This window comes from Danio aesculapii, chromosome 1 (genome assembly GCF_903798145.1).
Source record: "Danio aesculapii chromosome 1, fDanAes4.1, whole genome shotgun sequence".
Lineage (NCBI taxonomy): Eukaryota > Metazoa > Chordata > Actinopteri > Cypriniformes > Danionidae > Danio > Danio aesculapii.
The window spans coordinates 40,915,673-40,934,360 of NC_079435.1; the positions used below are offsets into that span (position 1 = coordinate 40,915,673).

Here is an 18,688-nt window from a genome sequence, read left to right on the forward strand (position 1 = left end):
ACTTTATAACTTATACCTGTATCCTGCACTTGCTGCTATTGCACTGCTGGTTAGACATAAACTGCATTTTGTTGCCTTGTACGTGTACATGTGTAATGACAATAAAGTTGAATCTAATCTAATCTATTTCCAATGTAAGAATATATGCCAATATGCACGCAAGCGACAGGTGCATGATGCCATGATGACAGATATTTTTCAAGACATTTCTATACAGCTTAAAGTGACATTTAAAGGCTTAACTAGGTTAATTAGGTTAACTAAGCAGGTTAGGGGTAATTAGGCAAGTTATTGTATAACGATGATTTGTTCTGTGGACAGTCGGAAAAAAAAATTGCTTAAAAGGGCTAATAATTTTGACCTTAAAATAAAAAAATAAAAAAATTTAAAACTGCTTTTCTTCTAGCCAAAATAAAACAAATAAGACTTTCTCCAGGGAAAAAATATTATCAGACATACTGTGAAAATTTCCTTGCTCTGCTAAACATAATTTGGGAAATATTTTAAAAAGAAAAAAAAATTCAAATTGGGGCTAATCATTTTGACTTCAGCTGTATATATGATACTGGTAATTTATTAAATAGCTGTGATTTTTTCATATAATTTACATCTTGTTCTTTGGTTGCTTTAATTACTTCAATTGTCCTCGTTTGTAAATGACTCTGGATAAAATAATTTGCCTAGTGATTAAATTTAATGCTGACAGGCAAATTTGCTTCCCCTCTATTCAATGGCTTTTGTAGGTCAGTTAATCTTTGAAGCAGTCTGATTTAACTAGTCAGTATTTTTTCACTCAAATTATAAAGGCAGCATTTGCTTGGTCACAGAGATTAAACATTATTAGCGTTAGTAAAGGAGCAGTCAGCTGAGCAGGATCAGCACAGTGGAAAATCAGCTCCTCGTAAATAAGATGCTGATGATGTTCGTGGTGGCTGAAAGCTGTAACGGTTTAACTGATATAAAATCCCCTTTTCGCCCCATCTGTGCGCTTTCAAAAAATCATAAACATTTATGAACTAAGAGAATTTTGAAAACATCTTCCACATCTTCATGAATAAAGAGGGCATTATTAAACCTCCAGTTTACCTCTGTCATTTATTAAACATTTCACAAATCCTTTACCATTGAACATGCTCTCCTAACACAAAAAAATTGGGTACAGGTGATTACCTTCCATTATCACGGCCAACGCCCCACACACGAATGCTTGCGATTGGCTGAGAGTGTAGGACGCTCCGATCCATTGGGTCAACCAGATTCAGCATGTTATTTTCCAGAATGAGGTACATGTCCTTCCCCTGGGCACATACACATACACGCACACAAAAACACACACAGACACACACACACACAAATATTCAGTTTCAAAATCTAGTGGGCTTTTTCTGTATATTACCAATAATGCCATCTGCTTTATAAGGAATTATACAAATAGCACTCCTTTCTCAAAATGTAGAGTTGGCTAGCCTTGCACATTGCTAAGCTAAAAACATATTATAATAAAATAAAATGGTTGCAAAAACTTCTTAAATAGTTATATTTTTCCTTTAGATAAAGTATAAACGTATGCTTTGAGCAATGAATGAAATGTGTCATTGTTCAAACTCAGACTTTGTTGTATGTTGCTAAGCTAAAACCCTGATACACAGCACATGCAAATAATGGATAAAACAGTCAAAAATTATTTTGACAATATATTTTAATCTGTGCTTCAGGTAATGAATTTAATTTCTTCACACCAAAAGCAAAGTGCACCTTAGCTTGAAAGTGGTCAAGGTGTTAGCATGCTACTAAGCTAATTCATTATACTCCAACAAAAAAAGCTTATTTGTCAATAGGTATGCATATTTCATACAAAAGTGAAAATCTACTCTCCGTTTAAACACACTTTACTTGTTCCAAACCTTACAACCTTTCTTTCTTCTGTTGAAAACAAAACAATATATTTAGAAGAATGTTGGTAACAAGTAGACATTTATAGACAGGAAAATCCCAATGGAAGTCAATAGCTACCAGTTTGCAACATTCTTCAAAATATCTTCTATTGTGTTCAAGTTAAAACATGTCTGGAACAAGTGGAGAGAATTTTCATTTTATTTTTGGGTAAAACTACAAATTTATTTTGTTTCAAATTGAAAAAGCATTTTAAAAAGCATTTAACATTATATATATATATATATATATATATATATATATATATATATATATATATATATATATATATATATATATATATAATGTTATTCAGTATATTACACCTTAAAGACGCCTCTCATATGGAGAATGAAGTCACATGCATTGCTCAGGTGAGATTTTTTTACAAACTTTTATTCGTATTGGATTTAAGTCAGGTGATTGCCCCGGCCATTCTACAGCTTGATTTTTTTTTTTTTTTTTTGAGTTTGAGAGTTTCCTTGGCTGTGCTTTGAATCATTGTCTTGCTGAAATGTCCATTCTGGTTTCATCTTCATCGTCCTTATAATGTAGATGTTGGACTGAAGCAGCTAATATTAATTTACAAAGGGCAGAGAGTTGCTGAATAACACTGAGAGATTTCAGCTGCTGTCTGGGCTTTCACTGCCTTTCTACACCTCCCATATTTCATGTGTTCAATACTTTTTTCCTGTGTCATTTCAATGTATTATTAAGTTATTTATTAACTTAATTTGTAAAATAATTAGTTTTCTTTACTTATATAAATATATTTCTTTGGTTGTTATCAACATCTGATGAAAATTTCAAGTCAATAGCACCCTTAGAGAAATATTCTCTGACGTGTTTAATGTTAAATTTCCCCCACTGTATATACATTATGATTGATTTCCAGCATTCAACATGGTTTTCTGAAATAGTTTTTCACAGAATTTCTCCAAGTGTAAAAATGTAGTGGAGTCATTATATATTTAGGCCAAATATCTAAGAATATAGAATACTGATGCTGTCTATGATCTGGAACAGCCTTTGAGACATAAATGCAACCATTATGCCTATGTAGCAACTCACCAGATTTTGGAATCAATGTCACAGCTATAAGGTCTGAGCATGGTTGTGCTCGTATGCATGTTGGAAGTAATGAATAAATGATCAGACCAGAAAATAAAAGGCAGAAGGAGAACAGAGGCTCTCTTCCTGTGTCCTGTCACAACACATTAAACTCTCTTTCTTCCTCTTCCCATTCTATTCACTTGCTTTTCCTGCATGACATTTCCAGCTTCTCCTCTTTGTTACTCTTATTCTTTCTCGCCTTGACTCTTTTGCATTTTATCCCTATTTTTACCTTCTCTTTTTTCAAAATGACTCAAGATATGTTTAAAAACATTGGGCATATTTTTGAACGAATATGATTATGAAGCCTACTGAAAAGATTAGTTACTACTACTACTCGGGGTCTTTGGGTATGATAAACATGTGAACTGAACAAATGTTGTTTTAACCGCTGCACTTTCTTCATTTTAATGAATAGATATTGAATCTTAAACCCCAAGATTGATCTTTTAGTCTATGTTGACTCAGCTGATGCATAAACAAAACATAAAAAATAACATTGTATTAAAAATGTGTTGTTTTTTTTAAAGCGTTTCAAATGTTAAAATTTAAACATTTTTTATTAGGAAACTCAAAGAATAAAGCAGCTTTAATGCCACTATTTATAATTGAAAGCAAAATCATTAGCCCTTTTTTAAATATATATATATATATATATATATATATATATATATATATATATATATATATATATATATATATATATATATATATATATATATATATATATATATATATATATATATATATACAAATATTTCTTTGGTGCTGTTTAACAAAGAAATACTATATTTTTAAACATAATTGTTTTTTATAACTAATTTAATTTGTTTTTGCCATGATGACTACATAATTTTGTGAGTTATTTTGCAAGACACTCGTTTTTAAGTGCAATTTAAAGGCAATGTTTTGTAGCCAGTCAAAAATAAATAAATCTTAAGGAGGCTAATTTATTGAAAAAAAAAAATTTATATTGAAATTTAAAAAAAAATTATAAAAAAAGTTTGTAATCTAGCCAAACTAAAAGAAACAATAAGTTCTATAAGTTCTAAAATATAAAATAAGATATACTGGGAAAATATCCTTGCTCTGTTAGCCATTACATGGGAAATATTTGAAAAAGAATAAACATTTCAATAATAAGGGCTAATAATAAGCCTTGCTTTGTATATCACAAAATAAACATCTTACTTAAACAACCTTGTCTCGTAATTGATCAATCAATGTTTGTGACTGTGAAAAAAATGTCATCAAATGGCTTGTAAACAATGTGTCGCAATGCATTAATTTACAAGTTTCAATTTACACAGCTCATATAGTTCAAAAAGTATTTCTCTAAATATTTGCATTGCTAATTATATTAGTCTAGAAATATTCACAATATTTGACTTAACCTGTTAGCTTCAATAATAAATATTTTTTATTTGAAATTGAAAGAAATGCTAAATAAAATAAATAAAACAAACAGTAACATTTTACTCAGACACACACCCAGCAAATTCAGTTCATCTATAAAAACTCAGAATGTTCAAGTGGTCTCCTAATTATTTCCATAGCTGCAGGTATAAATAAATCTAAAACAAGTTATAAAAGTCACAGTGTAAATTGCTATATGTTAACAATAAACTGCTGTAGAATCGTATCTGCCTTATGTGTCATTTTTACATGTCTCCATACTATTTTTTTTTTGAGTGTTGATTAGTGCTGTATATCAAAAAATAAATAGTAACTGAACTTTGTGTACTTTGGGTTTGGACTTTTGAATTTGTTAATTGTACCTTTAAATATTATAGTAATATACAAGTATTAGCACTCACTAAATAATATAATTTTTATCTTTATTCTTAAGTATAATACATTTCTAACTGCATTTATTTAAAGGCAGGCACAATTTATTCAGCATATGAATGTTTTATTTTAATTAAGTATTTGAGTAAACCAGCGGAAATATTTCAAACTTCAAAGGTTTTTGTAAAGCTACATGACTGTGCAAAGATTGTTAGTTATGCATTCGTGTCTACGTGTGTGTGTGTGTGTGTGTGTGTGTGTGTGTGTGTGTGTGTGTGTGTGTGTGTGTGTGTGTGTGTGTGTGTGTGTGTGCGTGTGTGTGTAGTGCTGTAGCTCACCTCTCCCCAGATGCCCACAGTGTCTCGTATGTCATTCTTGCAGTAGGACAATTGACGGATGCAGTTGTTCACAGCCACACTGCTTTTACCTGGAGCCAAATCCTCTTCAGCCATCTCTACCCAGCCGAGAGAGCGAACAGCAAAACACTGGAATAAAAACAAACACCCACTGATGAATCACAAACACTGCTACATAACTTTATGCAAATGAAGACTACAACACATCCAATTATCTCCTTGAAAAGTCTGTATCTCAGAGTTTATAATTAAAATAAATGTCAAGTTTAATTTGATACGTTATTTCGAGAATTTCCTTTTTGCCAAAAAAATACTAAATATATGTTGTTATATTCAGACATAGTCCTTTTATAAGACAACACAATACCAATATATGCCAAGCTAACTTCAGTTTTAACCCTGATTTTCAATGTCAAGAAATGAAAACAAAATGATATTTATTCATTCATTCATTTTGCTTCGGCTTAGTCCCTTTATTATTCTGGGGTCGCCACAGCGGAATGAACCGCCAACTTAATTGCTAACAACTTAATTTCCATTAACTTAAAGGTGATTTTCTCAGCATTTTCATTTGTTTGAACCCACAGATTCCAGATTATCTAATAGTTGTATCTCTGCCAAATTAGTCCTATCATACACTAAAAATGCTGCGTTTCATGCAATTCATTCATGTTGTCCCAACACCATTGAAGTTATCACTTAATTAATTAACAAATTTAAGTGGTTTAAATATAAAATAATTAAGTTGTCCAATAAATCTCAACTCATTTTAAATAAATAGTTTGAACAAACAGCAAAATCATTTTTTTTCAGTCTACACTGACAATAAAGTATGTCTGCAAAATTCTTGCCAATAATTTGTGTTGAATTTAAACAAACAAATAAAATTTTGTAATGTTCAAATTAATTTGTTTGTTTAAATTCAGCCCAAATAAATTGTTTAGAACGACTTCACTTAAAAAAATTATAAATCCAAGAAATCATCTTTAAGTAATTATTTTGAAGTGTACACTGTAAAAATTGCCGTGTTCCACAAAATTCATTCAAGTTGTCCCAGCTCAAATTGATTAAGTTAAAATAATTGTTTTTACAAATTTAAGTAGATTAAACATAAAACAATTAAGCTGTCTCGTATATCTCAAGAATTGTGTTTCAGTGTAACAAACCATACATCAATGAAACCATACATCAATGAAAACCCCATACATCAATCAATTTTAAACAAACTGACACATATGACTGGTTTTGCAGTCCAGTTACAAAACATGATTATACAGTGCTCAGCATATGAGTACACCGCCCTCAAATCTCTCATTTAAATTAATATTTAAATTTTTTAATATTTTAATTAATATTTTAATTTTCTATAGGATGCTTTACAATATTATATTTGTGCATATACATTTAGTTTAGTTTAGTTACATTTAGTTTAGTGCATATACATTTAGTTTAGTCAGTACTGAAGCCAAACCTGGAGCTAATCTAACAAAATAACTCACGATAATTAGTAGTTAAAAAATGAGTAGCTTAAATTTATATGTGTTTATATATATTTATATGTATATTTATACCTAGAAAAATATTAAATAAAATTTTCAAAAATAGCAGAAATAATGAAAAACACAAAATATATAAAATGTTGTTGAAATCTTGTAGTTTGTATTTTTTTTTGCAATATTTTGCATGAATTTAAATGTATTATCTTTCAATTTTTAAAAATGTTCTGTGACTAAAATATTATATATAATAAATAAATATTTAATAAATATATCTGTTTAATAAATCTGTTTTGTTCAAATGCACAATATATATTACCCATATTCACTGAGAAAAGGATAAAAATATTCATTTTCAAAATGGGGTGTACTCAGTTGTGCTGAGCACTATATATAGATACTGTATATATGCAGATATTATATGTTTTATGATTTATTGTAAATATATATTCTATCTATTATCTGTTTACATACTGCATTACAATATGCATCATATCCAAAAATCCTCCTACTTTTATAGTGAGAGAGACTCAACTGAGGAAACACCTCTTTAAACTTTCAAACGGCACCTTCTAAGAATAGCTGCAGTTATAATGACTGAGAACGAGACTGACAGAGAGTGTGTGTGGGTGTGCATTCACACACATGCATGATCATTTACACACAGACACAAACACACACTAACATCAGAGTGTTGAGATCAAACAACAAGACCCCTGCTACTGGAAGATCTTTTCTTTCATCTTCCTTTCTCGTATCGGTATCTCACTCCCAGCATTCCGAGAGCAGGGTCATCCATTATTCAGTCTCTCTCTTTTTCTGACAATCGGTGATGAGGAGCTTCCATTGTGAAAGAGTTTATGTGTAACAGAGATTAATAATAGGCAGAATGTTGTCGTGCTCTATGGGTTTGATTTTAACTGCTGCTGAAAGGGCAGATCCTCAAGAGGAAGAGTGTGAAACATGCATAGAGGAAAAGAGAAAGGGAAGAGTGGGAGCGTGACTTGGAGAAAGTATGAACTGAATACTAGATGAGGTTATCTGGAAATTAAAAATCCAGTTACATTTAAAAATATAGACTTATAGTGTGTTACCGTGCAGTTGCAATGCATAGAACTGAACGCATCCTCTGTCTAAGTTCAAATGACTCGTAGAATGTTTAGTGTTGGTGCGATTTTTTGGAAAGGAATGGATTTCTTGAATTTCCTAAGAAACACTGTTCACAATGTATTTTGATAATGATGTACAATTAATTTCTGTTTAAAACAATTGTTTTTCTTTTAAACCTTCTATTTATGAAGGAGTGCTGAAAAAAAGAAACAAAATATTATGCATTATAAAATAGATATTTTTAATTTTATTATAAATTTATTAAAACGAGGCACAATAAAGTCATGCAAATAAGGATTATGATATGCTAGTAAAGACTGAAATTGCATTTTTAAAAATACAAAAGTTATACAAATAAAAAATATAAAACATTTAATGTAAAAATATATTAAAATATGTTCTTTGTATTGTATTTTTTATCACATTGGTAAGTATAACCATATTACATATATTTTGTGACATTTTAACTGTCAACTTATGTCCAGCCACAAGATAAAGATCAAATAAAAACTTTTGTTAAACCTTTTTTTTTAATCAATTTAGCATTTTTTGTATTATTGATTAGTTTTACATTGAGTGTTTTGATGCATATATCTGTAGCAAATAATGTCATGATTTTTAGAGACAGTGTTTTGTATTAGATTATATTAGCATCTATGTTTTTATAGCCTTAACCCTCCATGGCATGAATTGTTGTTTAAGGAGGAAAAAATATTTGACCCTAATCTCTGGGTGCTTATAATAAATCAATCATAAAATGTGCTTCCCCTAGTCCCCCATAATATATATTATGTTGATAACTATACATATTTACACATTTCCATCCATAAGATGTTATTGTTTTAACAAAAGTAGTCTAACTGCACAAATGAAAAACTACCATATTAATTTTCTCAATCAAATATGCTTCTTCACATTTCCATGACCATCACACATATATTTAATATTAAGTTATTTAAATTTAAATGTGTTAAAAAGTGAAATATATCTTTCATTCTGCTACCAGTGTGCTCAAGCAGATTATGGTCCCAAAAACGGCTTTTTTGCCCCCAGACGAAAGGTCAAACCCACACCCACCACAAATTTCCCTCGTCACAAACTTATTATTAGACTTGTTTGTGATATTTTACTTTAAAATGTAAGGGTTGTTTATGAGCCAAAAAAGTGGTTTGTTGCCTAAGGGCAACACCATGCCATAGAGGGTTATTACTGGCTTGTCTTACTCTTAGATGAAGATGAAGAAAATGAAGATCGCGGTTAAGAGTCTTCACTTCAAAGCACGACATGTATGTGCATTTCACTGAGCAGCCACTAGATGGCACTGTAAATCTAAAATTACTTTAGACATTGGAAACCGGCAGCAACACCAAATTCCACCAATATACCATGTTTATAAAACAACTTGAGCCAATCCATTTAAAAACCAACATTTATCGTACTTATTACAGACAAATAAATACAAGTAAATACTAGTTAGCATTACAGTTAAAGAGAACTTTAAAACTTGTGTCAATACAACCAGACCCCATAAATTAAAGTTTTTTTTCAAATCTTCTAATTGTAAGTGAAATGAATGAATATAGTTTCAATACTGTGGGATATGTGTGAGTGTGTTTGTCCATTATTCTGTGTACTATGCTATGTATATCTATGTTCTATGTTATGTTATATTTATAACCATATATATGACTATAAAAAATACTGGGAGTATTATTGTGTGTGTTCTATGCTATGTATATTTGAATTCTTTTAAGTGACTTCTATTTCATTGCAAATAGGACAAACAGTCATATAATTTGCACAATTATAATGGAAATCCATTTCTGAAACATCTGTCACAAAAATGTTGTAAAGTGTACACCATTGTGTCTGATAAAATTTCAAGTGAGGTAAAATGTTTTACAATATATCATATAAGAATCAAAACTGACATTTTCATAAGTAATTGTTTGTTGATTTGATTATGTTTGTCTATTACGGCAAGTTTCTTATAATTAGAATGAAACCATATAACGTTGAAACTCAAATGTTAAGCAGTATAGTCTCTTAGTGACACTTTAGAATAATGGTCCATTGTTTAATGTTATTTAATGTATTCACTAACATTATCTAAGTATAAATAATTTCAACCTAGGCTCGTTCTGAAAACGTATTGCTATATATATTTCTGGAGAGCGCCAAATATGTCCCAGGAACTACGTTTTTTGCAATTTTCATTTTCACAAATCAACCAGAGGTCACTGTGTACACTTTTTGAGATCTCAAAATTCTTTCACGAGTGTAATTCACGTCTGCTCTTCTCACGTAAATCCACCAGAGGTTGCTGTCGACTGACTGACCGATCGACTGACCCACCCTCCTCCTTCCTTTAACCCAACCAATAGTGTTTTCAAAAGCACAGATTGACCCACGCACCCACTTCCCTAAACCTAACTGGCAGTTTTAAAAAGCAATACAGAAAAAGAAAAGCCCTCGTTAGATTTTTTATCACGTTTTCAGATTTTACCACATTCTTACCATTATTTACTTGTTTGTTTTATTTTTGGATTCTGTTATTGTTTTACCTGCTTTCTGGAACCATTTTTCCCCAAATGGCACACTACACACTATGCACTATGTACTTATGCACTTACAAACTCACCAGTATAGTATATGTATGTAGCAATGTCCCAAATGGAAGACTAATGTTTTTTTACTAAGCAGAAATTCAAACCGTTTCACTGATGACGTTTGACGGTTGCCATCTTAGTGAAATAAATGACCAAACTACCGCATAATACCTGCCATGAGTTTAACCGCATTCACCATCGGGAGGCGGTATAATCACTCTCGTGGGAGAATTTTGCTTTCACAATCCAAAATAAATAAAGTAATCCAACATGTGCGCCAGATAGCTCCGCCCCTTCCGCTACATAAGCAAAGCTGCGACTGTTGAGTGCGTGAAGTATCCATCATAACACACTTCATTTTACCGGTTGAATGAGTGCATCATCCAGAGAATTAAAGTGACTTATTATAAATATAAAGCACTTATTATTTTTTAAGTTTTCATTGTAAACGCACTACTTACACTATTTATACTACAAAATGGCATAGAATAGTGTATAAGTATGCGATTTGGGACGCACCTTGTGTCTCAAGTTTGCCGACGTACAAAGCGAGCTACTGGACAAACTGGTAACAGCCATATGGAGGTAAGCGGTTCATACGCAGGAAAGCGATCAGCTGGTAAGCGCGAAAAGGAACGCCATCATATCACCTCATAGCGTTCATTTAAAAAACGAAATGCATTCATCTGTACTTCTGGCTACGTATTGTGAGATCTCCAGAATGGTATATAGGGCTACGTTTTCAGAATGAACCTGTGTTGCAACAATCTTGTAAAGCATTTATTACTCATAGTTCATAATTAACTAATGCACTACTAAAATTGAAAGTTGTGCTTGTTAGCATTAGTTAATGCACTGCGAGTTAACATGAATTAATTAGAATTAATGTTATTTAACATTAACTATGTTAGAAAAAGATAAACAAACACATTACTAATTGTTTGTTGGTGTTAATAAAGACATTAATTAAAATTAACTAATGGACCACTATTTTAAAGTGTTAGCTTTATCTAATATATATTTTCTTTAGATTGGCGAGTGAATGCAGTCCTCAAGACTAAAATAAATCGTGTGTAGGGCTGTTTATGTGTGAATATCTGCAGTGTGTGCAGAACAAACTCATACACTCACCTTGGCCTCAGGGTCACTGTTAATGCTGCTGGAATCTTCCTCTTCCACAGGAGCAGGGTTTCTAAACACAGACATATAGACAGTTTTACATCTCAATTTACTGCCATTTCATTCTCTCCCGTATCTGTTTATTCATTCTCTTTCACAGACCGTAGCTTGAGGGAGGCGTAGCGGAGAGTTGCGCCTTCAAACTCTTTCAGACTGGGGTCAGGGTTTACTGTGGCCGCCTGTAGATCCTGGAGCAGAGATAAAGCAGGGTTTACTTAAAACACGAGCGCACAAACATACAGAAAAGCCACCATGGAGAAAGTGGGCTGAGTGTTGAGATCTGTTTCATGGGCAGATCTTTCCAAACAAAAAAGGAAAATAAAGTTCCTGCGATGAGTGATTGAAAACTGAACTGAAAATGATTAACCGGTTGAAAACAAACAAAAGTTTAACCCTGTGCTTTTTTTAAAAAGGAATGAATTAAAAGGATGAGCAGAAACAAAGTAATATTAAATAGATTTAATGCAGTATCAATCACAGCAAAAATCATTTAGTTATTGAAAATCACTCAATCTAAATAAATAAATAATTCTAAAATATCATCTGATTTATTAAAATATATAATCTAATCCATTGTTAACTTTATGTTAATCTAAAGATAAAAGATTCATGAGATTTTTTTATAATCTTTTAATATTTGTATAATTATAGTTATATAATTATATATCTATCTAATGCATTCACACTTGAAGTCCAGGTCTCCGTTTATCTGGTTCACTTAAGCCTGGTTTATACTCGACTAGCTAGTTCGCTTGAGTGCGCACAGTGAATGTGATGTCATTGCTGTGTTTGCTTAGGTTCGCTTTGGGTATGTGCGACATAATTTCGACTGGTGGAGCGCACAATTTTTTTTGAGATTCGAGGGAATAGTTTGCTCCGCGTTAGATTTGAGTTGAATATAAAAGACTTTTTAAGAGATTTTGTCATACCCGAGGGATAAGATTGTTAAAGCCAAAAGAAGCCATGGCAAAAGTGGAGACCCAGGTACACAATTACAGAAATATGTTTTTCCACCAGTCATAGGTTTTACACTGATGTATATATTACAGTTTTGAATTTTAAACTATTTAATTATTACAAAACTAAAATGAAGGAGCAAATTATTTCTTCGATAACTGGAAAGAAAATAAACCTATCGGTTTACAATATACTGATGCCCTGTTTCTCTAGGCTTTATTGATGATAATGGTCAGGAATGTTGGACCATTATTGCCTTTTTAGCATAAGTATAGGACAGAAACTAGCCAGACAATAATGTGTGAATTGTGGAGTGGGCTGAATCTAAAGAAACAACTGTATTTTTTAGTAAGTGTACTTTTTTGCTTTTACTCTTGCCATAATAAAAAAATATTTGTAGAGTAACTCATGTTCTGTTGTCATTAATATTTGAATAAACTTTAATTGGTAAAACTGTTCGAGATATGAACAAAAGCAAGTGATGCATCAAAGTTTGATTAAAAAAAATCTTAAATGGTTATAAAAATCCTTATAATCATTAAAATAATGTATAAAAATAATAAAAATAAATTGTTTAAAAATATTGAATGATATAAATTACATGATGTAGTTCCGAAAATGTTCTACTTTATTTATCCCCTCGACTTTACGGTTGATTTCTTATGATCGCCCCCTGTCATTTTAAAGAATAGAAGAAGTATAGAAAATAGAAGTATAAAAGCCTTGTCTGTTTCATGAGGTGCGAGCACAGTCAGAGGATGTGCGTGATGCGGCACCAGGCGAAAGTATAAATCCAGCTTTAGAGTTTACATTGTCACTGTTTTAGGACCATGTACCCTTTTCAAAGGACGGTGATGATACATTTAACAGTCATTAGCATTTTAATTCCTTGAAAGTTTTTGATATCTTGATTTTTTTTAATGTATGTACATTTATAAAGCTATACTATTTATATTATTTTTGCATCAAATTACATAAAAATGAAATAACATTAAAATTAAATAAAAATAATTATTGCTTATGCTCATTGAACATGTACACATAGACATCATCAATATCACATGTGTCAAAGCCAGTTCCTGGAGGGCCGTAGCTCTGCACAGTTTAGTTCCAACCCTAATTAAACACACCTGATCAAACTAATTGAGCGCTTTAGGCTTGTTTGATACCTACAGACAGGTGTGTTGAAGCAGGGCTTGAACTAAACTCCGCAGGGCTCCGGCCCTCCAGGAATTGACTTTGACACACCTGACTTAAATATTATATAACTACAGGTTATCTATGTTTATATTTAAGTTTAACTGCTAAAAGCTATTAGTTACTAGTAAATTAGTAAAAGGTGCAGTAGGTGATCTGCCTAAATTCTAACCGCTTAGCATAATATCTTTAAAACACAATTCCTCCCGTGCCATCCAAAGCCACACCTCCTGAAATCACATGAACGCGCAAATAAAAAATGACAGAGACCCACTAGATGACATCATTCGCCAGTTAGAACACTTTATAGTACTTTATAATACTACAATTCTGAATGAAAAACTGTCATATCTAGCACATTTTTAGTTGTGTAGCAAGCAAAACTTGCCATAATGTGGAATACTTCATGCATGCAAGGATCGCTGGTCTCACTCTCACCTGCTTTGTCCTAAAGCAACTACTGTATAGTGGTTGGCTGGCAGCGTGCAGGAATTACACTTATTTCTGAGCCATACTTACGTGCTATTTCAGAGTGAATATTTACAGTATATAGGGAGCGCATCACAGGTTGTGATTGTCAAAAAATGAACCAATGTGAATATAAAACCAATTTTACCTCAGCAAAGCAGGCTAGGCGGAATAGCGCTGTTTACTTATGTTTTGCTGCTAAACTACTTAAAAAAACTTTTTTACTCAGAATATAAAAATACATATAAACACATTTAGATCATTTACTTTAATCATTACTATTGGAATGTGAAGAGACTTTCAACCAGCACAACAAAAAATGTTTCTGAAGACAATCACCTACTGCACCTTCAAAGTTATTAGCTATTAAAGTTATTAACTAATAAAGTTATGGTAACTAATAAATCTTAACTTTTTTATTTTAATTGTAATGCAATAATGTACACCTTTTGTAAAGCTGCTTTGAAACAATATTTTTTTTTTTTAAGTTTTATTTTTGGCCTTTATTAAGTGAATAGGACAGTATTTCAGACAGGAAGCGAAGTGGGAGAGAGAGAGAGGGTAGGGACAGGAAATGTCCTGGAGCCAGGATTCGAGCTCGGGACGCCCTGAAGTGCTACTGCACCATATGTTAGTGCACTAACCACTAGGCTATTGCGCCGACTTGAAACAATAATTAATGTGAAATGCGTTATGCAAATAAACTTGAATTGAATTAAAATATGCGAGGTGTTTGTATTGCAGTGTCTTTAAGTGGCACAGTTAATTTCCGGCTGCCATTATTAGTCTTAAAAAATGTTTTGCCTTTTTTGAAAGTCATAATAACACTGCCATGAAGTTTTTCTTTTATTATTTGAGCAAATAGATTCACTGCTCCATTCACTGATCTCTATGTTTACCCAACCATGATGACTTCTGCCCCTGAGATATTCAGAAATGAGAAAAAGGTCCACAGATATCATGCTAAGAATTTTCCAAGGAACTTACCAGACATACAAAACAATTCTTTGTGAACATTTCAGTTGAACCACAACAGAGGTCTGTTCATCTGTCAGATGTTTCGCCCCCTATTTTGGTGCGCATCAAGGTTTAGATGTAGCGTTCGCAATTATTTAAGTGAATCACATTAACAGAGCAACCAAACCTGCCAAGTGTGAACAAACATGAACCCTAAACTAGTTTTGAGAGAATACATCTGCAGTTTTTTCTTACCACGATGGATTTCTTGATAAGCATAATACTCACAAAATTTAGTTTATGCTTTAATCAACAAAAAAAATTGATGAAGACGCTAGAAAACTAATTTAGTTCTATAAATGATTTTTGCGTTGTAGATAGACAACATAAGACAAAAGCCATGCTCAGAAGAAAGGTTAAAGGTCAAAACATAAGGAAGGTATCAAGGAATACAAGATCTCAGAGCACATCTACACCAGCAGAACATTTTTATGTTTGAGAATTTTTACTAAAAAATGATGCAGGATTAAGTTGCAAAATAGGGGGTTAATAGTTCTTAATTAATTAGCAAAAACTGCCCCTCAAAGGATATAAGTGTTGACTATGCTCTCCTGAAACATTCTACTGTGTATTTGGCTCTGCAGTTCAATAAAAAAAAACTGCCTGAGATACTAACCTTCCAGATCTCACTATCAATCTTTCCCACTGCAAAATCACTCCATGGCTGTTTCTGCGCCATTATTTACACAAACAAACAAACAGAAAAAAAGGGAAGGACGAGGTTGAGGGGTCAGGGGTGGGAGTGTGGAGAGAGACAAGACAGGGTTGTTAGATCACTCCACAAGCATGTGTGTGTGTGTGTGTGTGTGTGTGTGTGTACTGGATGTATAGAGCTGCTGGATGTTGTTTGTTTGGTTGACATTTGATTGGATGAAGTATGGATGTTGCAATTTTTTATGTTGCAAGAATCTTAGGATAACACAAGCTGTTTTCCAATACATTATTAGAGTAAACTGTTATTTTTACCTTGTCCTCTTCCCGATGGCGAGCCTCTGAGTGTCTGTCCTTCCCTGGCATTATCTGTAGGGATGAGGAGCGAGGCTACACACACAAACATGCACATAGTTTTAGATTTATCCAAACGCATGAGCAGTGTCTGCCTACACATCACAACATATTTATATTTGAAAGTACAATATAGTAGTCAACATTTGAAGTGGATCAAGTAGGATCTAAAACTATTGAACAACACCCTTTCTTGTCTTGGCCAATTTGGAAAAACGTTTTGTTCCACTTCAAATGTTGATGATTATTGCTAATTACTGTTTGATTAAAAAAACAGCTTCCACAAAAAAGCGATTCAGCAATTCAATATTCAAGACTTTATTTATGTATTTACTTATTTTCCAAACACCAAATCTGGATATCATGAAAGATTAAGTGCAAAGTGGTGTAATGGCTGCTGAAAATTCAGCTTAATAATATCAAATATATATGTGAAGAGTTCAGATGCAAAAGCCGTTAAACGCCACTTCTGGCAAAAATGAGCTAATGACATCGAGTGAATGCTTTAGGCCTGTAGTACATGTTCAACAAATATGTTTGCTTCAAATCATCTAAATCCCAGTGTCAGCCCATTCAGAAATAACAGTTTGTTTGCAAAAGCCTCTAAATGCCACTTGCCTTTGACAGCAAAAGATGTTATGTCCTGAGAACCAATCAGAAAGCGCAAATCGAATCATATGTTTTCAATGTAAGGGCACGCTGATACGCTGGCTTTTATGAGAAGAATTGTATTTGTTTAATCCGCTTGCGATTTAGATTTTAAACGATGGACTTTGATGAACAGCGTGAGGCTGTCCGACTGTCAGTGAATGGCACATGAAAATGTCCCTTACCTCAAAACTCTGTGCAGAAAACACAAAAAAAAGAAAACACAATGTAAAGTCTGAAGTGTAGCATGCATTTATAACTTTTTTAGCGCAGTGCCGCTACTTTGAATGAGTCCGATTTGCTATACATTACACGGCAATTGCATTTAACAAAGTTAAGATGCTGTTCTTTTATCCCACATGAATGCTATGAGGATAAACAAGAGACGAAAAAGAATGAATGACAGCTTCTAAAAGTGTCTGAGAGGCATCCTCTTTTTGACCAGTAGGCCTACCTTGTGTTTTATTTGCTAATGTAAGTTATTTTTAATAAGATAAATTAAATGTGTAAAACTATACATTATTTATATTACTTCATTACCTATACGTCTGATAAGCTTTTATATTAATGGACTATGCACAGATTTTGATATTTCATAATGCTTTACAGTACATTATGTGAATCTAACAAGCTTATCTTACAATGTTTGCAATGTTTACATTGTTCTACTTACATTAAATCTAAACCCAAATATCAGAAATGAAGACAGATTGATCAGATTTAATTGATGTCAAGTTTAATGTTATTGATTAATGCACAAACTTGACAGATTTCATTAATGAATTTTCCTTCTGCTTAGTCCCTGGTTTATCAGGAGTTACCACAGCGCATTGAACCGCCACTTACTCCACAGATTTATGTATTTTTTAATTTTAGGTGGTTTGTGTAATGTGTTTTATGTTTGGTAAAATAATTTCTAATTGCATCTTTAGTGATTTTTCAACTAATTACACTGTCTTGTCCCAATAGGTGGATTTAGAGGTTTTCGCAGAAAAAAAAATCTACCTTGTTAAACACCAAAGAAATGTCTAAAGCGACATTTTTGAAAAAAATCTATTTTATTTACTACCTAATTGCCTTATCATTATCTATAAAATTAAACTTCTGAACCTAATCAGAGAAGCCTGATAGAAAACGCTCATTTACAAAAAAGAGGTCTGATGGATGTAGAAGGTTTGCATCTAAAATCTTCATTTATACACACACACACACATACACAAACAAATCAATCAATATTAAATGGTTATTTTAAACTATAAAAATATTTATAATACTTTTTTCACTAGTAGTGCAAAAGAGACTTATTAATGGTATTTCAACAATATTTGTAGAAATTTCCCTGAGATCCCCTTTTCCTCCGAAAAATATTTAAGGTCCCCCTCAACATGTAATGATATTATCGCTCATATAAATGTGCAGTAGGTATAATAAAAAAATTTAGTTTTTAAACAAAGGTATGTTTGTTACTCTATCTAAATATGTTTATGCACAAATAATAGCCTAATGTAAAAAAATGCAAATCATCAGTTGGCCATTTGCATTGGGTACACTTTGCGGTATTGGGATGAGTCGTCTGCAAATGTCTTATTAATTTGAAGACCTCATGCATTCGTTAGTAAGAACTTTGGCACAGATATTGCACTGTGGCTGGGTCAGGGACTCTTTGCTTCGAGAAAATGGAATAAAACCATTGTTCAGGTTACTGTCTTGGTGTTTCCTGCATTTCGTGTTTTCAGCATTGCTAGCGCTGCGACCCAAACTGTTTGGAGCTTCCTCACCTGGGTCCAGTAGGCTTGGGTCAGTACTAATAGCA

General features: G+C 32.4%; 1 protein-coding gene across 3 annotated transcripts in view; it reads right to left on the reverse strand.

Annotated features, from left to right (window-relative positions):
- Window positions 1–18,688, reverse strand: part of apbb2b (amyloid beta (A4) precursor protein-binding, family B, member 2b) — a 106,253-nt gene that overhangs the window by 23,915 nt on the left and 63,650 nt on the right. For 2 of the 3 annotated variants that reach the window (XM_056460426.1, XM_056460417.1), the window contains exons 8-13: window positions 16,189–16,263; window positions 15,839–15,892; window positions 11,686–11,771; window positions 11,536–11,596; window positions 5,172–5,318; window positions 1,171–1,298 (exon numbers count right to left, since the gene is read on the reverse strand). In XM_056460426.1, the coding sequence (XP_056316401.1) occupies window positions 1,171–1,298; window positions 5,172–5,318; window positions 11,536–11,596; window positions 11,686–11,771; window positions 15,839–15,892; window positions 16,189–16,263 (551 nt within the window). The remainder of the gene's footprint in view (window positions 1–1,170; window positions 1,299–5,171; window positions 5,319–11,535; window positions 11,597–11,685; window positions 11,772–15,838; window positions 15,893–16,188; window positions 16,264–18,688) is intronic. The other variant, XM_056460433.1, reaches the window with a different exon arrangement.